This window comes from Pecten maximus, chromosome 1 (assembly GCF_902652985.1).
Source record: "Pecten maximus chromosome 1, xPecMax1.1, whole genome shotgun sequence".
NCBI classification, from domain to species: Eukaryota; Metazoa; Mollusca; class Bivalvia; order Pectinida; family Pectinidae; genus Pecten; species Pecten maximus.
Window position 1 is genome coordinate 35,595,384 of NC_047015.1, and position 18,730 is coordinate 35,614,113.

Below are 18,730 nucleotides of genomic sequence, written 5' to 3' on the forward strand. Positions count from 1 at the left end.
TTAGCAGGTCAAGGTCAGATCAGATCTATTGATAATGCACCCAGACTTTACTCAAACTAAATTGGTCTGTCCCAAGGAAAGCCTAATATGATAATTCAGACTGTCTGTCATCAGCACTGAAACCATGATATATTCATTACCTACTATATTCTGTTGAGTAATTTTTCTCATCTTTTACTATCAGTCATAAAACCAGTAACATTATAGTCATAGGTCATTTTACGTGAAAAATATATGTCCAGTTTTCTGGGAAACAACTCTCAAAGTGAATAAATTTTAAGAAATAACCTGCATTGTTTTGTTTTCATCATCATAATCTTAACTAAAGAGATATTGATTATTGTTACCGATAATAATTATGTACCGATTTTCAAAATGCAAAATTACATTTCTTGCATAATATTCAAGGTTAAAAATAATTAAAATCTCCTATGTTTTTTTTTAAATTACACACTACATAGTTATATCAATTAAATCAAATGTTGTTTTTGTGAGGGAATAGATCCTATGCATTGAAAATATTGCCAGAAAAATCAAACATTTTAACCTGTTGTTAAAAAAATATTTCTTGTTCATGTGGAAAATTTGTTTTTAATAGTAATTTTATTATAAAATGAACCAATATTCAATGGATGTTATGGCAAACAGTGAATTTCTAATTTCTTATACGATTACCCAGGTGTACATTATTTCACAAATGAAGTCAACTCGCAAGAACTTTATACCACAGAATGTGAACTTGGCCTTTGACCTTCACAGTGCACAACATTACAGGGGAAACACATTCTTAACATTATAAATTCATCAACGTATAACACTTGTGTGATCAGACTTCAAACCTAATATATGAGTTTACACCTCTTCTCCTGTTTGGTGGGTTCAAAGCTCCATCTTTGTGACCTCTGCTTACCACAACATGATAAATGGACTACAAACTTTCAATTTAAGTTTTTTGTGACTACAACTTGAAGAACCCTAAAACAGCGGGAGACATTACAATACACAACCTTTAGATGTCTTTCCAACCCTATATGTATGTATATTTATATATATTCTGATGCCCTTTTAAAAAGTAATCAAAATGTGCAGTCGAAATAAATCGTCAAGGTTCGCCAACTCCTTGTGTACATCCCAAAGTTCTCAACAACCAAATAAATGGTTTATAGCTTTTCATCTTTTCTGATGTATGTACCTGCAAGAACTTGTTGAATACACAACCTACCATGAATCTAGGACGTTTAATTTGAAATTTTTCTTAAAGCATTGTTATCATCAAAAGTTTAAAGTGTTGATTTTCTGATTTTTTATCATCTTTATTCTCCGAAAAAACATGTTCGGTACTCCATGTTTAATATCACAAAAAAAAAAAATTTTAAATGTCATACAAAAATCCTTTTAACTTAAAGTAACATTCAGTTTTTAGATTTACTAGAGTAAACTTGTTAATCATCTGTTAAGCTTACCTGTCATATATTCTGAAGCAATACATATACAAGCTAATGTATTTCTTCTAAATAAATCAACACTTTTATTGGACTGGTAAAAACTTTGTGAACATTTCCTTCCAGCAAATATCAATTAATTATATGTGTTGTAAGAAATATTACTTCAATAAAATTCAATCTTGGTAAGTAATTTGAAAATATTTCATTAAGATATTAGAAGCCATCTTTAAATTATAAATTAAATTTTGTCACTAGATTTCATGACATTGTGAGACTTAAGTCCATACAGATAAAACTGTTCCTTAAGTGGTAACACCTCCTCATACTATTAACGTCCTCGTTGTATTTTATAAGTGTAACATGTACGTATATATAATCTTGATGGATCTGGTTTTACCAAATATCATATCGTCCTTTACTGAAAGCCCCTTCAGAGACTATAATGAGATTGTAGGCGTGCCAGTATAGGGCTATCATACAGTTTCTATCAGTAGAAGAGACATACATTTTTAATGTCTGCATCTAGAAAAGTACATACCAGTGCTGAAACTTCATTACAAAGAGTAAGTCTAGCCAAAAACACTTCTGATAGATCATCCATCAAGCCTTCCCTTTACCACAGCAAAATCTCCCACAACAGTTTCTGCACCATTAGGATATGACACTTTGTGCCCTGAAGGGAGGTGCGGGCTGAGAAAGTGTGGAGCAAAACCTTAAAATGTCTAACTAATTACTTCCAATGACCCCTATTTGACAGAATTAGAGTGTCACAAATTGGATTCATAGCATCCTTGTTAGCCCCCGCAAGAACACTCATGCAAGAATCACAACAAACTGTATACCTTTTAAGAAACTTGTCCAATTGTTGACGGACAGATGAATGGACAGTGGGTAATCCATACCTCTGTCAAGATGTGCCCAAAAATATTTTCCAAATACGTTTTCTAACTATGCACCCTTCAACCCTCTATTAACTTGATCCCAATTACTGCCTCATAAATACATCGTACTTACGTGGTCTCATCGGCGGAAGATTGGGTAGAATTTGAAATGAGGATGTAGGTTGATCATCCTTGTCAGTTTCTTCATCCTCTGAAGAAAATCCTTTTAATCCCTCACTTCGACAGCGAGTCAACATAAAATGTTCTCCATTTTTCTTTGCCTTCCAGGATCCAGCTCGTTGTAAATCTTGCATTTTTGTTTTCTTCTGTCCAAGAACACTTTTTGCGAATTTTTGAATTTCCATTTTCATAGTGGACAAGTTTTTTTTCTAAAATTCCTTTCAATATCTCAATATTCAAACAGAGATACACTATTTCTCAGCTTCAACAGTAAATTTTAAGTATCATTTTCATCTGAATTTGAACATTGATTTTTTTTCCTAATAGCGACAGATGGATCAGACTTAACTATATATTTGAACATCATCGACAACTCATGATGTCAAAATCCACACATATATACCAAAACTCGTTCACTCCGGCCTTACCATGAGGAAAGGACTGTTTAATATTCCAAATGTTTCCTCTTTGAGCATTTCTGTAAATGTCTCAGATTTGTGATATGATATGTGGCTTCAAACATCACATTGAATATGTCAAAATGCCAAAAAAATACCACATTTGTTTCAGAGCCATTATATGATTCCTGCTTCGTCAGGTAAACTGGTCGTCATATATCATATGAGGGGGCCTGGAATGTGCCTACCTTTAACAGGTAATGTCATTTGTAATAGGCAAGTACCTATTGCCGATCACATGATGATGTATCGATGACATATCCGACTCACAAAAATATCTCCCGCTGACCTACACATCAACTGGCGTGTTGATATTGCTTGTTTATAGTCATATACACACAATCAAACATGTGGGAAGTCAACAAAAAAAACAATTGTCAATAATAAATGAGCAAATCTGCCTTACGTGTTAAAAGAGTCAAGATCCTCTGTCCAGTTATTCAGTGAAAGAACAGGTAAAAATTTCAATTCGATATAAAATTCCATTATTGTGTACTGGTGATCCTGGGAAATGTTCCTAACATATCCCTGAAGTCAAAACGAAAGCTACCATAACTTCTCTCCTCTGACACCACAAGTCTATACGAGTACTGCCTGCTCAGGTAAAAATTAGACTCCTCACAGGAAAAGGTAAGTGATCATTTTGTGTATAGGTATATATACATAGAGTACACACCTCGATTCCTTTTACCTGTATAACGCTTCTGATATTTACAGGTAACGCAGGGCTATCACAAAAGCCATAAGTACATATATCTGGTATTGTGTATACACACAGAGGTAAATAGAAATCCAGATTCCTTTCACAGTTTTAGAGGACACTGATATGATCACTGACTATTAGGACAAGTGTTCACCACAACACTTTCTAATATTATCAACACAAAACAATGGCACGGTCAGGTGATGAACCATTTAGGAGTATAACTACCTGTCATCTGAGTATATGTCCATTCAGATGACACTATACGGTTCTTTTTTCACCTGAAAGTTTAAGGTTTTTGACCTATTCTAACTGCATGACCTGAGTTTTAGCCCTTGGGTCACATACCTGTGTCCAAGTGACAGGTGCACCCTGTATGACAGCTGGTCAACAAAACAGGTGAAAATATAAATCCAATTAGCACAGGTATGGTAAACTCAGGTGATTTGTACTTATGATAGCACAGCAATATGTAAAAGGATCAGTGAAACCTAGGCATGTGCCGATCACAAAATCAATCATCTTTTGATTAAACACATTTACATTATAAAAAAAAACAACTGACGAACTTCAGCAGATTGTTGACTTAAGTGTGCTCCCTTATATCTATGACAGCTTATAATAAAAAAACATACATTAACAATTAAATGATTTTCGATGAAATATCCAAACTTTAAAACCCCAATAGATGAACTTCTGGCTACAATTTTCAATAATTTATGAAAACATCACTGCCAAGCATTGTTGGCTTGATTTATCTTTTTTTTTATAGTAACATCTTTTACTATACTGGCATTTGCTTTTAAAAGTGACTATTTAGCACTTAGTAATAAGTTTTATAAAACAAAAATTCACATCTAAAAAAAATATCAAAATCAAATGGTTTTTTCCTCAAATGTGGTGTTGATAATAAGCTTACAAGATTTTTCACAAGTCCTATTTGAGAGGCTGTAGAAATAGTTAGCATTCACTAGTACAGGATGGCTGCAGACTTTCACATAATAGCATTGAATGGTTTCTCATTAATAAAACATAACTTACAGGTGAAATGGTTTTATAACAGGTATTTTCATTGAAAGACCATTCTATGACACACACGACCATTGTTTTCAAGAGTGGGAGAGTTGGAATGGGTCGATTTTCCACTGACAAGCTTATCAATGATATACAAAAAATGTATATATATATACAATGCATCTCAATTAGAAAAACGTAACATGCAGAATTTACTGTTTACTGTATGTAATCAAGTTAGCGTCCCTTTTCCAACACTACCCAAAAGAACCATATATAACAGCTTAATTGTTTTGGTCCATGTACAAGACAGATAGAAATAGAAAATGTCTAGAAGATATGAACGCCTCGGTCAGCTCCTATGGACAAATACGAATATGAATTATAATAGTGACTTTGACCTTTGAACCCTACATTCGATCATGACCTTGTGTATGCAATTTAATCAAAAGAGTTACTACGATGACAACAATCATTCAAATGGTGAAGGAAGTACTCTCCCAATAAGGGTTTGGGGTACATATAAATGTCAGTATACTTATTGCTTCATGTTTCATCATCAAAAATGCCAAGATATATTTCGAATATCATATTTATCCTCCAATGAAACCCAGTTGATCACCTTGACTTGAAGAAGAGTTGCATATGGACTTATTTCAGATATCCAGTAAGAATTTCTTTAATACGTCCTACAAAATCAAAACCTTAGTAAAGTTAATTAGACAACTTACCTTCAGCTTTGTTTGCAGGATTTTTGTGGAAGATGCGACGTCGTTCACGACTGAGGCTTCTGGGTCTGGATTTCTGAGACTTACTGCGGGCCAGGTTTCTGCCACTCCCACTGTCACATGACCCAGAGTATTCTACAAAGAACAGCCATTATTATTCAATAATCAGAAATGGTGTAACAATCATTGTCTACAGTAGTTTATGATTAACAGAATGCAACAACAGTAAGTGGTCTTCATTAGTAAGTTATATAGTAACTACAGAACTAGGAACTCTAAATATTGTTCAAATGGTCACTGGAAATCAACAGACCTGTTCTACAACAGGAAGTAGACCTAATCTACAACAGGAAGTAGACCTAATCTACAACAAGAAATCAACAGACCTGTTCTACAACAGGAAGTAGACCTAATCTACAACAGGAAGTAGACCTAATCTACAACAAGAAATCAACAGACCTGTTCTACAACAGGAAGTAGACCTAATCTACAACAGGAAGTAGACCTAATCTACAACAAGAAATCAACAGACCTGTTCTACAACAGGAAGTAGACCTAATCTACAACAAGAAATCAACAGACCTGTTCTACAACAGGAAGTAGACCTAATCTACAACAAGAAATCAACAGACCTGTTCTACAACAGGAAGTAGACCTAATCTACAACAGGAAGTAGACCTAATCTACAACAAGAAATCAACAGACCTGTTCTACAACAGGAAGTAGACCTAATCTACAACAGGAAGTAGACCTAATCTACAACAAGAAATCAACAGGCCTGTTCTACAACAGGAAGTAGACCTAATCTACAACAAGAAATCAACAGACCTAATCTACAACAGGAAATGAACAGGCCTAACTTTAAACAAGAAGTATAGACCTAATTTACAACAGGAAATAAACAGATCTAATTTTTAACAGGAAGTAGACCTAATCTACAACAGGAAATGAACAGATCTAATTTTTAACAGAAAGTAGACCTAATCTACAACAGGAAATAAACAGATCTAATCTACAACAGGAAATTATACCTATACATACCAGGAAATGTTTTGATTGAAATGCTCACAGAAATGATCAATAACATAATTCTCAATTCTTATTTGTAAATCTTTTATAGAAATTCTCAATATGGCATCCGTTCTAATACATGACTTCACTCTATATATATAATTGTTTACGTTTTTGCACTGATCCAACATAAGAAGTTGACAATGATAAATGATAGCAGTTCTATAAAGTCTCCATCAGAGGTAAACCTCCTGTTAGATTTTCTATTGGTCGTTCCACCATAACAACCCCCAGATGGCGGAGAAGACTAGAATGGTTGCCTGCATTTGGAAATAAAGTAAGTGTTTTCTATTCCCCGGAGTAACTACACGTGTTGGAGCAATGGATGCCTTAGCTAATTGAAGTGACAATATTCATCTCTTTAGGTGGCCCTTGGTGGGGTTATCGCATGTTCTTGTGAATGTCTAGTGTAAGATTGTACCAAAAATAGGAAACAAGACACCAAAATATGACACATTGTCACAAATCTTCAAGAAAAATGGCCCTGTTTTGTTCCCACATATTTTCATGTTGAATTTCGTAAAGGACAATGTGTTCTTGAAATGTGGCATAATTAAGCCTTCACATGCAAGTCAATAGAACTTTTAATAGCACCAATAATGATGCTTAATGCCAATAGCCCATAAATAAATACAACATTAAAGTGGGTACACCAGTCCTCCAACATAATCATTATTCGGAGGCATGCAGCCACCAGCTATTTAAAGAACTTATAAAACTATATATGAGGTGGTTTATAAGTGTGACCTTTGACCTTAAATGAAGACCACCAATATCTAATCAGGCGTAGAGATTAATAGTGAGATGTTATATTGTGTGAATATGAACAAAATCTGTCCAGGGGTTAATGAGATATCTTGCATACAATGTTTGGACATTTGGACGGCTGGACGGACGGACGGACAGGCAGATGGACACAGATGCACAGACAAACTGATTATTATATACCACACCTTTATTAAGACAAGGGTATAAAAAAGAAATGAAACTAAATCCTGTTGGCATTTTAAAAACTGAATACCTTAAAGTCAGTGTACTCAGCCATCAGTTCCTGGATTTGTGTTATGTGAGCAAAGAGCAAAGATTTAAAAATTCAAAAGAACATTTAATGCATGTTGCCTGAAGCAGGATTAAATATATTCAGTCATTTAACCTTAAAAGGAGCAGATAGCAATTTCCCAAAAAAGTTAAGGTTTTGAGATTTTTTTGAATATGTAAACATTCCCTTCTGCCTTTAATACAGATTTGAGTTGTGAGAAGACACCAATAACACTTCTGAGCATGAACTACCTTATAGCACCAAGTTTATTACTTATTACTACCAATTAGTGTAACAGGCAGAAAATCAATTTAAGACTTTTCTTAGCCTCACATTGGTCATGGTCAATGGTGTTGGCTACCAATAAACAGTCAGAGCTTCATATCTTACGGCGTTGATAAATTCCCTAACCTACGATATTGCCCTTTGTTTTAATCAGCTAACTTGTTGCCACTGTGGCATAAAATTATTATCATTATTCTTCGTTTCTGGTGAATTTGGAAGGCTAATGTTAGGGTTACCATGACAACATGGCACTTGTTATCATGGTGCATGGTTTGTTTGTAAGCACCAACGTAGCACAAAAGAATTAGTTTCAACAAATCATTTTGACAGCGAAATCAATAAGGTGTCCTGGAAATAGGAAACACAATATTTTTTTTTTCATTCCGGTAAACAGTAGGATATTAACCACAAAATGTGGCAGGTCACATTACATAAGGTATTCAATGTGATGAAGAATTATTTGAATTCTGCACTTTGATGATTTCTTAAAGCTAATTATTTGCCAATATATTACTGTAATTGGATTGGGAAGCTATAGTTTGGTGGGTTTGTGTTTAGTGATTATACAAGAGATGTCAGACGAGTGTTGATGGATTATAATTTGTATCAATAGTGTCTTCATTCTCAAGTTTGATCTACAAGCTGTGGATATTGAGTTATCAAAACACTGAGCTGACTCAACAGAACTTTTGGAAACTTTCCTTTACACAACAAGCTAGCTGTTATTGAATGAATTCAACAGAACTGATGGAAACTTTGCCTTCCTCAACAAGCCAGCTGTTATTGAGCCGATCGACTCAACAGAACTGTTGGAAACTTGACCTTACACAACAAGCCAGCTGTTATTGAGCTCACTTATGATTGTGATGAAGTTGTGACCTTGACCTTACACATCTACATTGTTCTGATCTTGACCTTACACATCTACATTGTTCTGACCTTGACCTTACATATTTACTTTGTTATGATGTTGGACTAAACACATCTACAGTTACAATGTACATGACCTTGGCCTAACACATTTATATTGCTGTGACCTTGAACTAACACATCTTCATTGTTTTGACAATGAAACTCACCAGAGCTGTCAGGACTTGGGGTCCGGAGCCAGACATTCTTGTCATTGGCTTCTTGAGTCAGAAATTGCCCTGTGGCAGCGGACTCATTACTTTCTGTAGAAGTTGTTACTGGGCTTCTGATGATAGGCAGAGTCTTGGATCTTTGTAGCTCTCGACCGGCTGCTTTTCTGTACAACAATAAAAATGACACAGTCAATTGTAACTTAGCACAGGAATACCAGTATTGGTACTTTAAGCTAATTTACTTGAGCTGTCATGACTTAAACTGAACTTATACTGGCTTATGCTCTTTATCTGATAACTTGAGGTGCCAGTTATTTAAGCAGAAACTAAAACTCAATCATCAGAACTATTGATGTTGCTGACTCAGCCATATCTTACTACAACTCTGAAAACATATTTGATGGAGGGTTGTCAAGCCAGAAGGGCCAACCATGGGGGTGATTGTGCTTAGGGGTTAATTAATAGTTATTGACTTTTGTAACTGATATACAGCCATTTGACAATAAACTGGTTAGACAGTTTAGACACTGACAACCCTAATTTAACATGAATAAAGATTATTCGAACTGTTTCTTAATCATTTCATTTGACATAAATAATGCTACATATGATTTTTATTATAAACTCATTATTCATTTAAAGAAACTCTATTTAAATTAACAGCAGCAAATGCAAACCTAATTAATTTAAGCCATGCCAAGCTATATAAGTTACCTTACTTATTCTGTAAAAAAAACATCTTCTGACTCACAGAAGAAAATGGTTAATATTGCCTGAAATATCATTTAGTGGAATTTCTAGTGAACATCAATAAGATTAGAAGTACAAATATTTATATGTTTCACCTGTCCGGCTTTGTCCGTAAAGTTTTCAACTAGCAAACTCCAAAATTCACTATAATTTCAGTATCTTTTCAATAATAACCAAAACAAACCTCCATTTGATAGTATGGAAACACCCTGTATACATTATTGACATGTGCTGATACATCGCAAATCAAATGTCAAATACCACAAAATACTAATTCTCAAATTTCACATAAATGACAGTTTTAATCCAAAACATCACTCATTCTGAAAAATGAAAAGAAAAAAAATTAATGCGGTATTTTATGGATTTTTTTCTTATCTAACAATAAACTAATCTGTAAGTCAAATGCAGAATTTTCGGTTTTCAACCAAAAACTACAGCAAAAATGTTGATAGTCATGTGATCTGTCAGATGTGTTGAGATGTCCATACCACAAAGCCCCTATCTAGTTTGGTTACATTGATACTTTTGAAAAAGTACAGGTTCCCAGCATTCCTAATTTCCCAGAGTCACTGGACCATAAATTTTGGATGATATTCCGTAAATGAAGGCTGTGTTGAGATGTCCACTATGTGATCTAACTCGATGATATTCCGTAAATGAAGGCTGTGTTGAGATGTCCACTATGTGATCTAACTGATGATATTCCGTAAACGAAGGCTGTGTTGAGATGTCCACTATGTGATCTAACTGATGATATTCCGTAAACGAAGGCTGTGTTGAGATGTCCACTGAGATGTCATCTTATTAAATACATAAAGTTTGGCTAGAGTAGGACTTATACTTCTACAACAACAAATCTAAACACCAAAACTTTAAAGTGAAATGTTGACAATGCATGCCACCGTCGCCGTCACTACATAGTGTTGCTAGGCGACACAAAAATGAGTAGGCTTCTTACTGGTTTATTGTCACTAATATGTCTTTGTGTTCAAATCAATTGAAATATATCCTGAAATAAAAATACAGTTATTGACTGTTGATCAACCCTAGGTTAATAACCCGAGGGTTATTGCAATAACTGCAATAAAATCTAATATATTGTCTGCAGATGGGTATCAATGTTCTATCAAGATCTAGTGTATGCTTTGGAAAATTGATTTGGAAAGAAAACAGGAAGATTTTATCCAAAGTGTATTAGTTTTATTTGGTGAGTAATACCAGGTATTAGCGGAGTAAGAAATAACTGCTGTGGGGGAAGCTCACCTTGTCATAAAATTACGTAGGTGGGCAATATTTGATTACGTACACTTTACCATGTCTATTACCTTCTGACATTTACTAACAGAAGACAATTCCTCTTGAGACATAATTAGTTGCCGTCCAAATTTATAGCGAGGTTACAGCACAGGAGATTTGAGAGATTGTTTAGTTTGGGAAATCATAAAGAAATCTTAACTAATGACATCATATTGTCGTTAGGAAAAAACAGAAACGATGTTAACAGAGATTTCTGAGACCAACACTTATATATATATATACACAATTTAATATATTGTCACAAAAATATGTCAATGCCAAGGAATTTAAATAATTGGTAACAATTTACACAATTATCTTAAAAAGGACATCCCTCCAACAACCCCTGCATTTCTCCTTTTATATGTTAAGTTTTAAACTATTCTTTGGTACTCATGTTTAGTATATTAGTTTTGTTACTTTCATTCACTCTGATAAGAGTGTCTTTTAATATTTTGTTGTCTGATAAAAGTTTGAATTGCCGTCCTTCCCTTCTGGTCATTTTGCCTGCAATCTGCCAGTGGACACAGATTTCCTTTTTAAAGGTTTTTCCTGAAGTGCATGATGAATTCTAAAAAGAGGGGTTAGTTCATCTTTAGTTCAGGTCTCGTTCACTGTTGCTAAATATTTATGTTTTCATTCTAAAATATATGTTAAAAGTTTCCGTTATTATAAACGGCTGCCCCCTTTTATCAAGGGGTATGCCAAGATTTACAGCCATTTAGATGGTTTGGTATTTTACATTCTACAATTTTGGAACAAACAGAGCTCGAGGAATGGACCAGTTTTTGTAGTAGATGCTGATGTAAAATGTTGATATTGTTTTATAATCTTTAATTTTGGCAGGACAAAAATATATAATTTAATACATTGTCACAAAAATATGTCATAGCCAAGGAATGTAAATAATTGGTAACAATTAACAACATTTTAATGACTCCTTCATTTAACAGACAATGTCTCTTGTCATTTAGATGATTCTTTCTTCTGTCAGATGATTATTTCATCATTTAGATGATTCTTTCTTCTGTCAGATGATTATTTCATCTATCATATGATCACTTTAACTTTCAGATGACTTTTTCATTGATCATATATTTCCTTCATCTCTCAGATGACTTCTGTATCTATCAGACAACTGCTTCATTATTTATCCATTAACTCCCGTCATAATAATGACAATTCTGTCAGTCAACCCCTTCATCTATCAGATGATTGTCTATCAGAAGTCTCTTTCATCTGTCAGATGTTTCCTTCATTGACGGAGGACTCCTTCATCTATCAAAAGACTTTTGATCTGCTAAACATTCATTTATCTGCCTACTACACAAACATTTATTCTCTAGCAAAGTTTGAATTTTGTTTACATGTATCTATTGTAAAATTCTAAATTATTTGTGACAAAAAAGAGCATCTGCTTGGTCTATCAGAATCATCAATTAGTTTATCACAAAGATAAACTCTCAGCATATCTCCATTTACATGACAGCTGGATATTTATTGTCAATGATATCAACAACTCCATCTGACCCCAACATTTCGTGAAAATGTCATCTCAACAGATCAAACCAAGAAATGTAATGTTACTGCATGATGTCATTACCAACGCCAGAAAGGCAGACTACACTACAAAACATTTTAGAAATATTGTTTAAGATTCTGCGTGGCTTCTGCTATTTGGAATTAGAATCAGGTAAGCCTACAGTGTTTAAAGATTTAATGCACCAGTGATGATACTGGTGTAACTATCAGTAATAAAGATTCCGCTCTGTGTTGCCGTTAAACTACAACTAGTGACATGTAATCATGATATATTTGGCCAAGTCTCAAAGCACACTGGGATTATAATCCACTTATTGAACCATTAAAATTATTTTACAAATGCAAACCAATAAATAACAGAATTGGAAACAAATTTTTTCTAAATTTCTGACAAACTAGAAAGGTTATACTATTTGAAATATTTTCAATTTATCAATTTGAATCATGGTGGTCTGGTGGCATAGTGGTAACACACTTGCCTTTCACCTAGGTGGCCGGGGTTCGATTCCCCGATTGGACGTGAAAATGTATGGGGTCACCTGCCTGACCACGTGGGATTTCTCCGGGTACTCAGTTTCCTCCCACAGTAAGACCTCTAGCGTGCTTTGGTCCAGGCCAGCAAGCATGATTAATTTAAGTTGAATTAACTTGTTTTGCAATTGTTGTAAGATAAATAAAGTTTACTCTAGTGGAAATATTTCAAGGGAGATAACTTTCAAACAAACCAAATTTATTGTGTTCAATTACTCATAACCAGACATTTTTTAATAAGATTAAATGTTTGTAACAAAGAATGATGATTCAAGTCCCAAATATTTCAAGAGAAAAAACTCTAAAACAAACCATATTTAACCTGATGAGTGTACCATACATCCTTAACCAATTGATTTATGTGAAATTCAATTAATGTTTTCAAATTCATTTCATGTCTCTTACCGCTTTTTTCGTCGGAATGAGGTACGGATCCGGACCAGAACAGGGATACTTAACAGATATGTGCTCATAGTATCAATTTCAATATCATCTCAAACATGAAATTACACACAGAAAAAATGCTGATCACGGAAGAAGTTCCATATCACTCAACACTTTCTGACGTCAGTATTAGGGAGAGCTGTCTCAGCCATTTCGTTCGATAGACACCTGTGTACCAGCTTCACCATCTTGCCTGCCAATATTACGGCAGGACTCTACTAATCATATTTAGAGCTGAACGCCGGTCACCTCTATTCTCAGTAGGCTGTTCAATGTTAATCATGCTCCAGTTTTTGCCTGAGACAATGAAATTTAGACACAGAAAAAGTGGTTTTGTGTCAACACTGAATTTCAAGTAGACTCACATTTTAATCAAACTTTATGGAGTCAGAAAAGAACAGAACTAAGGGATAAATGAAATTTGTCAAAGTAAAGAAAACGAATATATGACAAGAAATTTAAATTTGTCATAGGAGAACTGAATATTACAGGGGGAAACTGAGATGAAAATGGCAGAACTAATGGAAATGATAGATAACTGGTGGAAATGGTAGAGAACTGATGGAAATGGTAGAACTGATAGAAATGGTGGAACTGATGGAAATGGTAGAACTGATGGAAATGGTAGAAATGATGGAAATGGTAGAACTGATGAAAATGGTAGAACTGATGGAAATGGTAGAACTGATGGAAATGGTAGAAATGATGGAAATGGTAGAACTGATTGAAATGGTAGAACTAATGGAAATGGTAGAACTGATGGAAATGATAGAGAACTGATGGAAATGGTAGAGAACTGATGGAAATGGTGGAACTGATGGAAATGGTAGAAATAATGGAAATGGTAGAAATGATGGAAATGGTAGAACTGATGGAAATGGTAGAGAACTGATGGAAATGGTAGAACTAATGGAAATGGTAGAAATATAAATAATACTGAAAATATAATTTCCTTTTTACATCAGTAAATTCCATAGTGTTGTGACATTTGACAGTTTTGTAACATCAAGTAGGCAAACCAGTTTATATTGTAACAATTCCAAGGATATTCTCTTCTGAGAGAACTATAACACACAAAATGGTCCAACACGTCACAGACTGGCGCCAACAACACGAAGCTTCTCAATACTGTTGGTACCAAATCCAGCAGAAACGAGAACAGCAGCATTCAATCACCAACCAAAGACTACCAATTAGGTGAAAAGGTTTTACCTATGTTTTTGTAAAAAGTCAATCGCACACATTCAAAGAAATGATAAAAGAAAATCCCATTTTGGTGAAATGCCATGTGAATTTCCAGTGCATGAGAAGTTGAATCGAAACATGGACTACAGTCAGTCACGACTAATACTGATTGGAGTATGATAACAATGGTAAGCTTCCAAGAAAGTCTGGATATTGGTGTCGCATGTACACGAAAGTTGTCATGGTTATAGAAAAGCTTTCTGATGAAGCCAAGCCACTACACGATGCCCCAGAGTATTATGGGTACCAAGGTATAGGACACAGACTACTTGTTGTCCACACATTGCAGTCCCACATCATCAGCACAAACTGCCTCCGACAAGTGTTAAACAATTGTCTCTCTATATTACCACCAAGTTGTACCGTAGACAAGTCATGTAGAGTGACTTGTAATCTCCTCTTTACGCTCACAGACACACACCAATTTATTGATTCGTATTTACAAAACAATACTGTTTCCTCTAGATGTTGGTAGGCTGGTCTCAGTCAATAGTTACTATTCGTTTCACAATGTACTTCAACTGAATAGAACAAGATTTAGGCAAAATCCAACAGGGAGAAAACCAAACCAATTTATATTGCATAAAACAGTACTTTCTTTTTTTAAACAGATTATTTCCTCTGCATACAGTTTTCTTGCTTTTGTTAGTCAATACAAACTGCCAATACAATGTACTAGTTTACATGTAGGAAGATAAAAGGTTGGTACAAAACATAGCCACGAGGTAAAACATCTAATAGAAAAAATCTATAGAAATATCATCATTGACAAAACAATACTATTTTCTATATACTTTTGTTTGGAGGACTTGTCAATAAAAACTATTGCATATACAATTTTTTCAGACACAAGCAGAACAAGAAATTGACAGACTCAACTTGGGGATAAGGCGACCAAATATGGAATTCTACAGATAGGGGCTAGAGTATCGACTGTACAACTGGAATCTGCATTAACTGAAGGCTATTTATATTATACCCGGAGTGTCTGGGACCACGGCTCAATGTCCGAAGGGGGAATGGTGCGTGGCACGTAATATAGATTTAATAGTATTCATGCCGACTAAATTAGATGTTTATTCTTCCAAAGTGAGCTGGAAACAGCTCAGTGTAATTTTCTATTGCTACCTTTTAAAAGAAAACACCATTTGGTGGTCAATATGTTAATGCCAGATGACACCACCTTTTACATTGGATCTCGAATCAGTCAAAACCTGTATAGAATTAGTATCATGATATATCTGTATATGATCTGCATGTTGTCCCCATCACTGACAGCATCATCATTTGCCATCAATATCCATAGCCAACGGCAAAAATATTTCATTCCATTAAGGTCTACAGAGTCACGGAATGAGATACAGATAATTTATTTTAGGTTCAAAATCTAAATTTTTACATAAGTTTACTGTTCACACCCCATTCCCTACCCAATTACATCTACCTACAGTATAAGTGTTATATTTAACACATGTAATGGGCCACTAAGAAGTTTGATATACATTTTATGTTTTTATCCTCGGTTGAAAAGTCGTAAATTTCTCCTGCATGTATGATGGTCATGCAATATAGAAAAAGCCTATGTTAATTATGTGATGTTTACGATATAACTATATAGACAGAATATCCTTATCCATTATATGGATGGTCATAATTACAATATAATAATGAAAACAACTGAGCAACATCATATTTTATAATTACATGATGTCACAAAATCGGTACATAGACAGCGTAAAATCATTGTTTACAACACCTACATATCCTAGGATTCCCTGATGCTACAAAATACTCGGTGGAATTAACCACATCCATCACAAAGGAGAAAAAGCCGAGAATTTGTCGTGTTTTAATGTAGAAGACAAACACTTGTTCTACCAGTCAGATTAACACTTATCTTTAATGGTACAGTGGCTGGGTCACACACAGCCACGATATGGTGTGGCATTAATGATTAGGCGAGGTTATTACTGTATCAGTTATTGATTAATATACATCTGCTTCAGTGATTTTTGTCAGAGAAATACATGATATTTTTTAGAAACAATTCTTTCTTGTAGAATCGATCTATACTGGTAAAACAATTAGAACCCAGAGGTCTAAAGAAAGAAGGAACCAGTGAGATTAGAGTTACAATTCACTTAAAAGTAATATAATTTGATTGGAAAAGAATTATATACATCTTGCTAATAACAACTGCAATGATTGCTTCCAACTGTCATCCTAAATAACAGCTAAATTAATTTACAAGTACATGGATTTGTGTCTTTAGATCTAAATATTGGAATGACAGCTAAATAAATTAGCTTACATATATTTTCACCTTGAAATATCAGCTGGAATGATTGGCTCATATAGATTTGCACCTTGAAATAACAGCTGCAATGATTGGCTCATATAGATTTACACCTTGAAATAACAGCTGCAATAATTGGCTCGTATAGATTTGCACCTTGAAATAACAGCTGCAATGATTGGCTCATATAGATTTGCACCTTGAAATAACAGCTGCAATGATCGGCTCATATAGATTTACACCTTGAAATAACAACTGCAATGATCGGCTCATATAGATTTACACCTTGAAATAACAGCTGCAATGATCGGCTCATATAGATTTGCACCTTGAAATAACAGCTCCAATGATTGGCTCATATAGATTTACACCAGAAATAACAGCTGCAATGATTGGCTCATATAGATTTGCACCTTGAAATAACTTTTTATAAAACTGTCATCTCCAAAACTTTTTTTGATCTGATCTGCACAAATGGGGGTAAAATTTTGAATATAATTCTTAATTCATATTATAAAACAGCTGAAGATATATTTGGTTTGACAAAAATTAAAATTTGATTTATTCTTTTATGGTACTCTCAACAAACAATACAATAAAACATTTAATGGAAGACCAGAAAAGGGCTCACAATGATGTTCCTACAATATAGACAGCCCTAAAATCCTTGGTCAGTTGACAATATAAGTTAGTAAATGTGATTAGTGGTCCCTTAATTAACACAGGTTGCCCCTTTATACAGGTGAAATAACTATAAAAGGAAACAATGAAATATTCTAACCTAAGTCGTCTCTATGAGCAGATTTGACTACATTATTTGAGGGGGTTTACGATTTGTATACTATGAGTCTGATCAATTCCTCACAACTATTGATTCAGAATCATTAGATATTGATGAAACTGATGATACATTATAAGACAGTCTGGTTTAACAAGTTTCTAGATTACGCAGGGATCATTTCCAAAGGTATTACATTCTTCTGTATTCATTCCTACATGTATATGTAAATCCTCTCTCAGGAGAATCCAGGTCACCGAGACTCTTGAATTCCGTCAGTCACCGTCAGTCCCTGTAATCAAATCAGCCAGAAAAATCACACTTGAGAGTACACTTGCTAATTCCTTACAGGAATCAAGTGAAGAAACGACCAACCACAGAAATAAAGAAGGATGCACACCACATAACGCTTCATCTTCATATCCGTCTTCTCATTCCGATAAATCTCAATTTTTTCACTTTCAGTGTTATCAATTTCCATGAAACACTATACAGGAAATGCTGTGTGTACATGTTCTGTATAAACAATGTCCATCTTTGACAGCAGAGGAAACATTCATTCCATTTAACTTGTCACACTTAATTTGAATACTGTCAATAGGAGTCTTTGATTGAAAAAATGCTGAAAAAACTTATATAAATCAAGACAAAAGAATGGCTGTTTCGAACCAATCATCCAATTTATAATATCTATATATACATGTTCATGTATTTCAGGTCATAAAATCTAATGAAAGCATGTCTCAAAATTCAGTTTCAATTCAACCTTATTTAAAGAACAAAATAAAAATAAGCCAAATGAGAAGTTTTTCCAACATTATGTCAACAGTAGGGTACCAGATCAATTGATCACATTTTAAAACCTACTTGGAGTTTGTTGTATTCATTTCAAGAAAATCGGAAATTTTTACATCAAGCTAACTGGAGTGGATCAGAGTGATTTATGTGTAGCGTGACAG

General features: G+C 34.3%; 1 protein-coding gene across 3 annotated transcripts in view; it reads right to left on the minus strand.

The window, feature by feature from the left end:
- LOC117331911 (ankyrin repeat and fibronectin type-III domain-containing protein 1-like) overlaps positions 1 to 18,730 on the minus strand; it is a 196,723-nt gene that overhangs the window by 73,513 nt on the left and 104,480 nt on the right. For 2 of the 3 annotated variants that reach the window (XM_033890897.1, XM_033890888.1), the window contains exons 4-5: positions 8,884 to 9,050; positions 5,413 to 5,544 (exon numbers count right to left, since the gene is read on the minus strand). In XM_033890897.1, the coding sequence (XP_033746788.1) occupies positions 5,413 to 5,544; positions 8,884 to 9,050 (299 nt within the window). Of the gene's footprint in view, positions 1 to 2,459; positions 3,621 to 5,412; positions 5,545 to 8,883; positions 9,051 to 18,730 lie in introns of those variants that run through there. The other variant, XM_033890906.1, reaches the window with a different exon arrangement.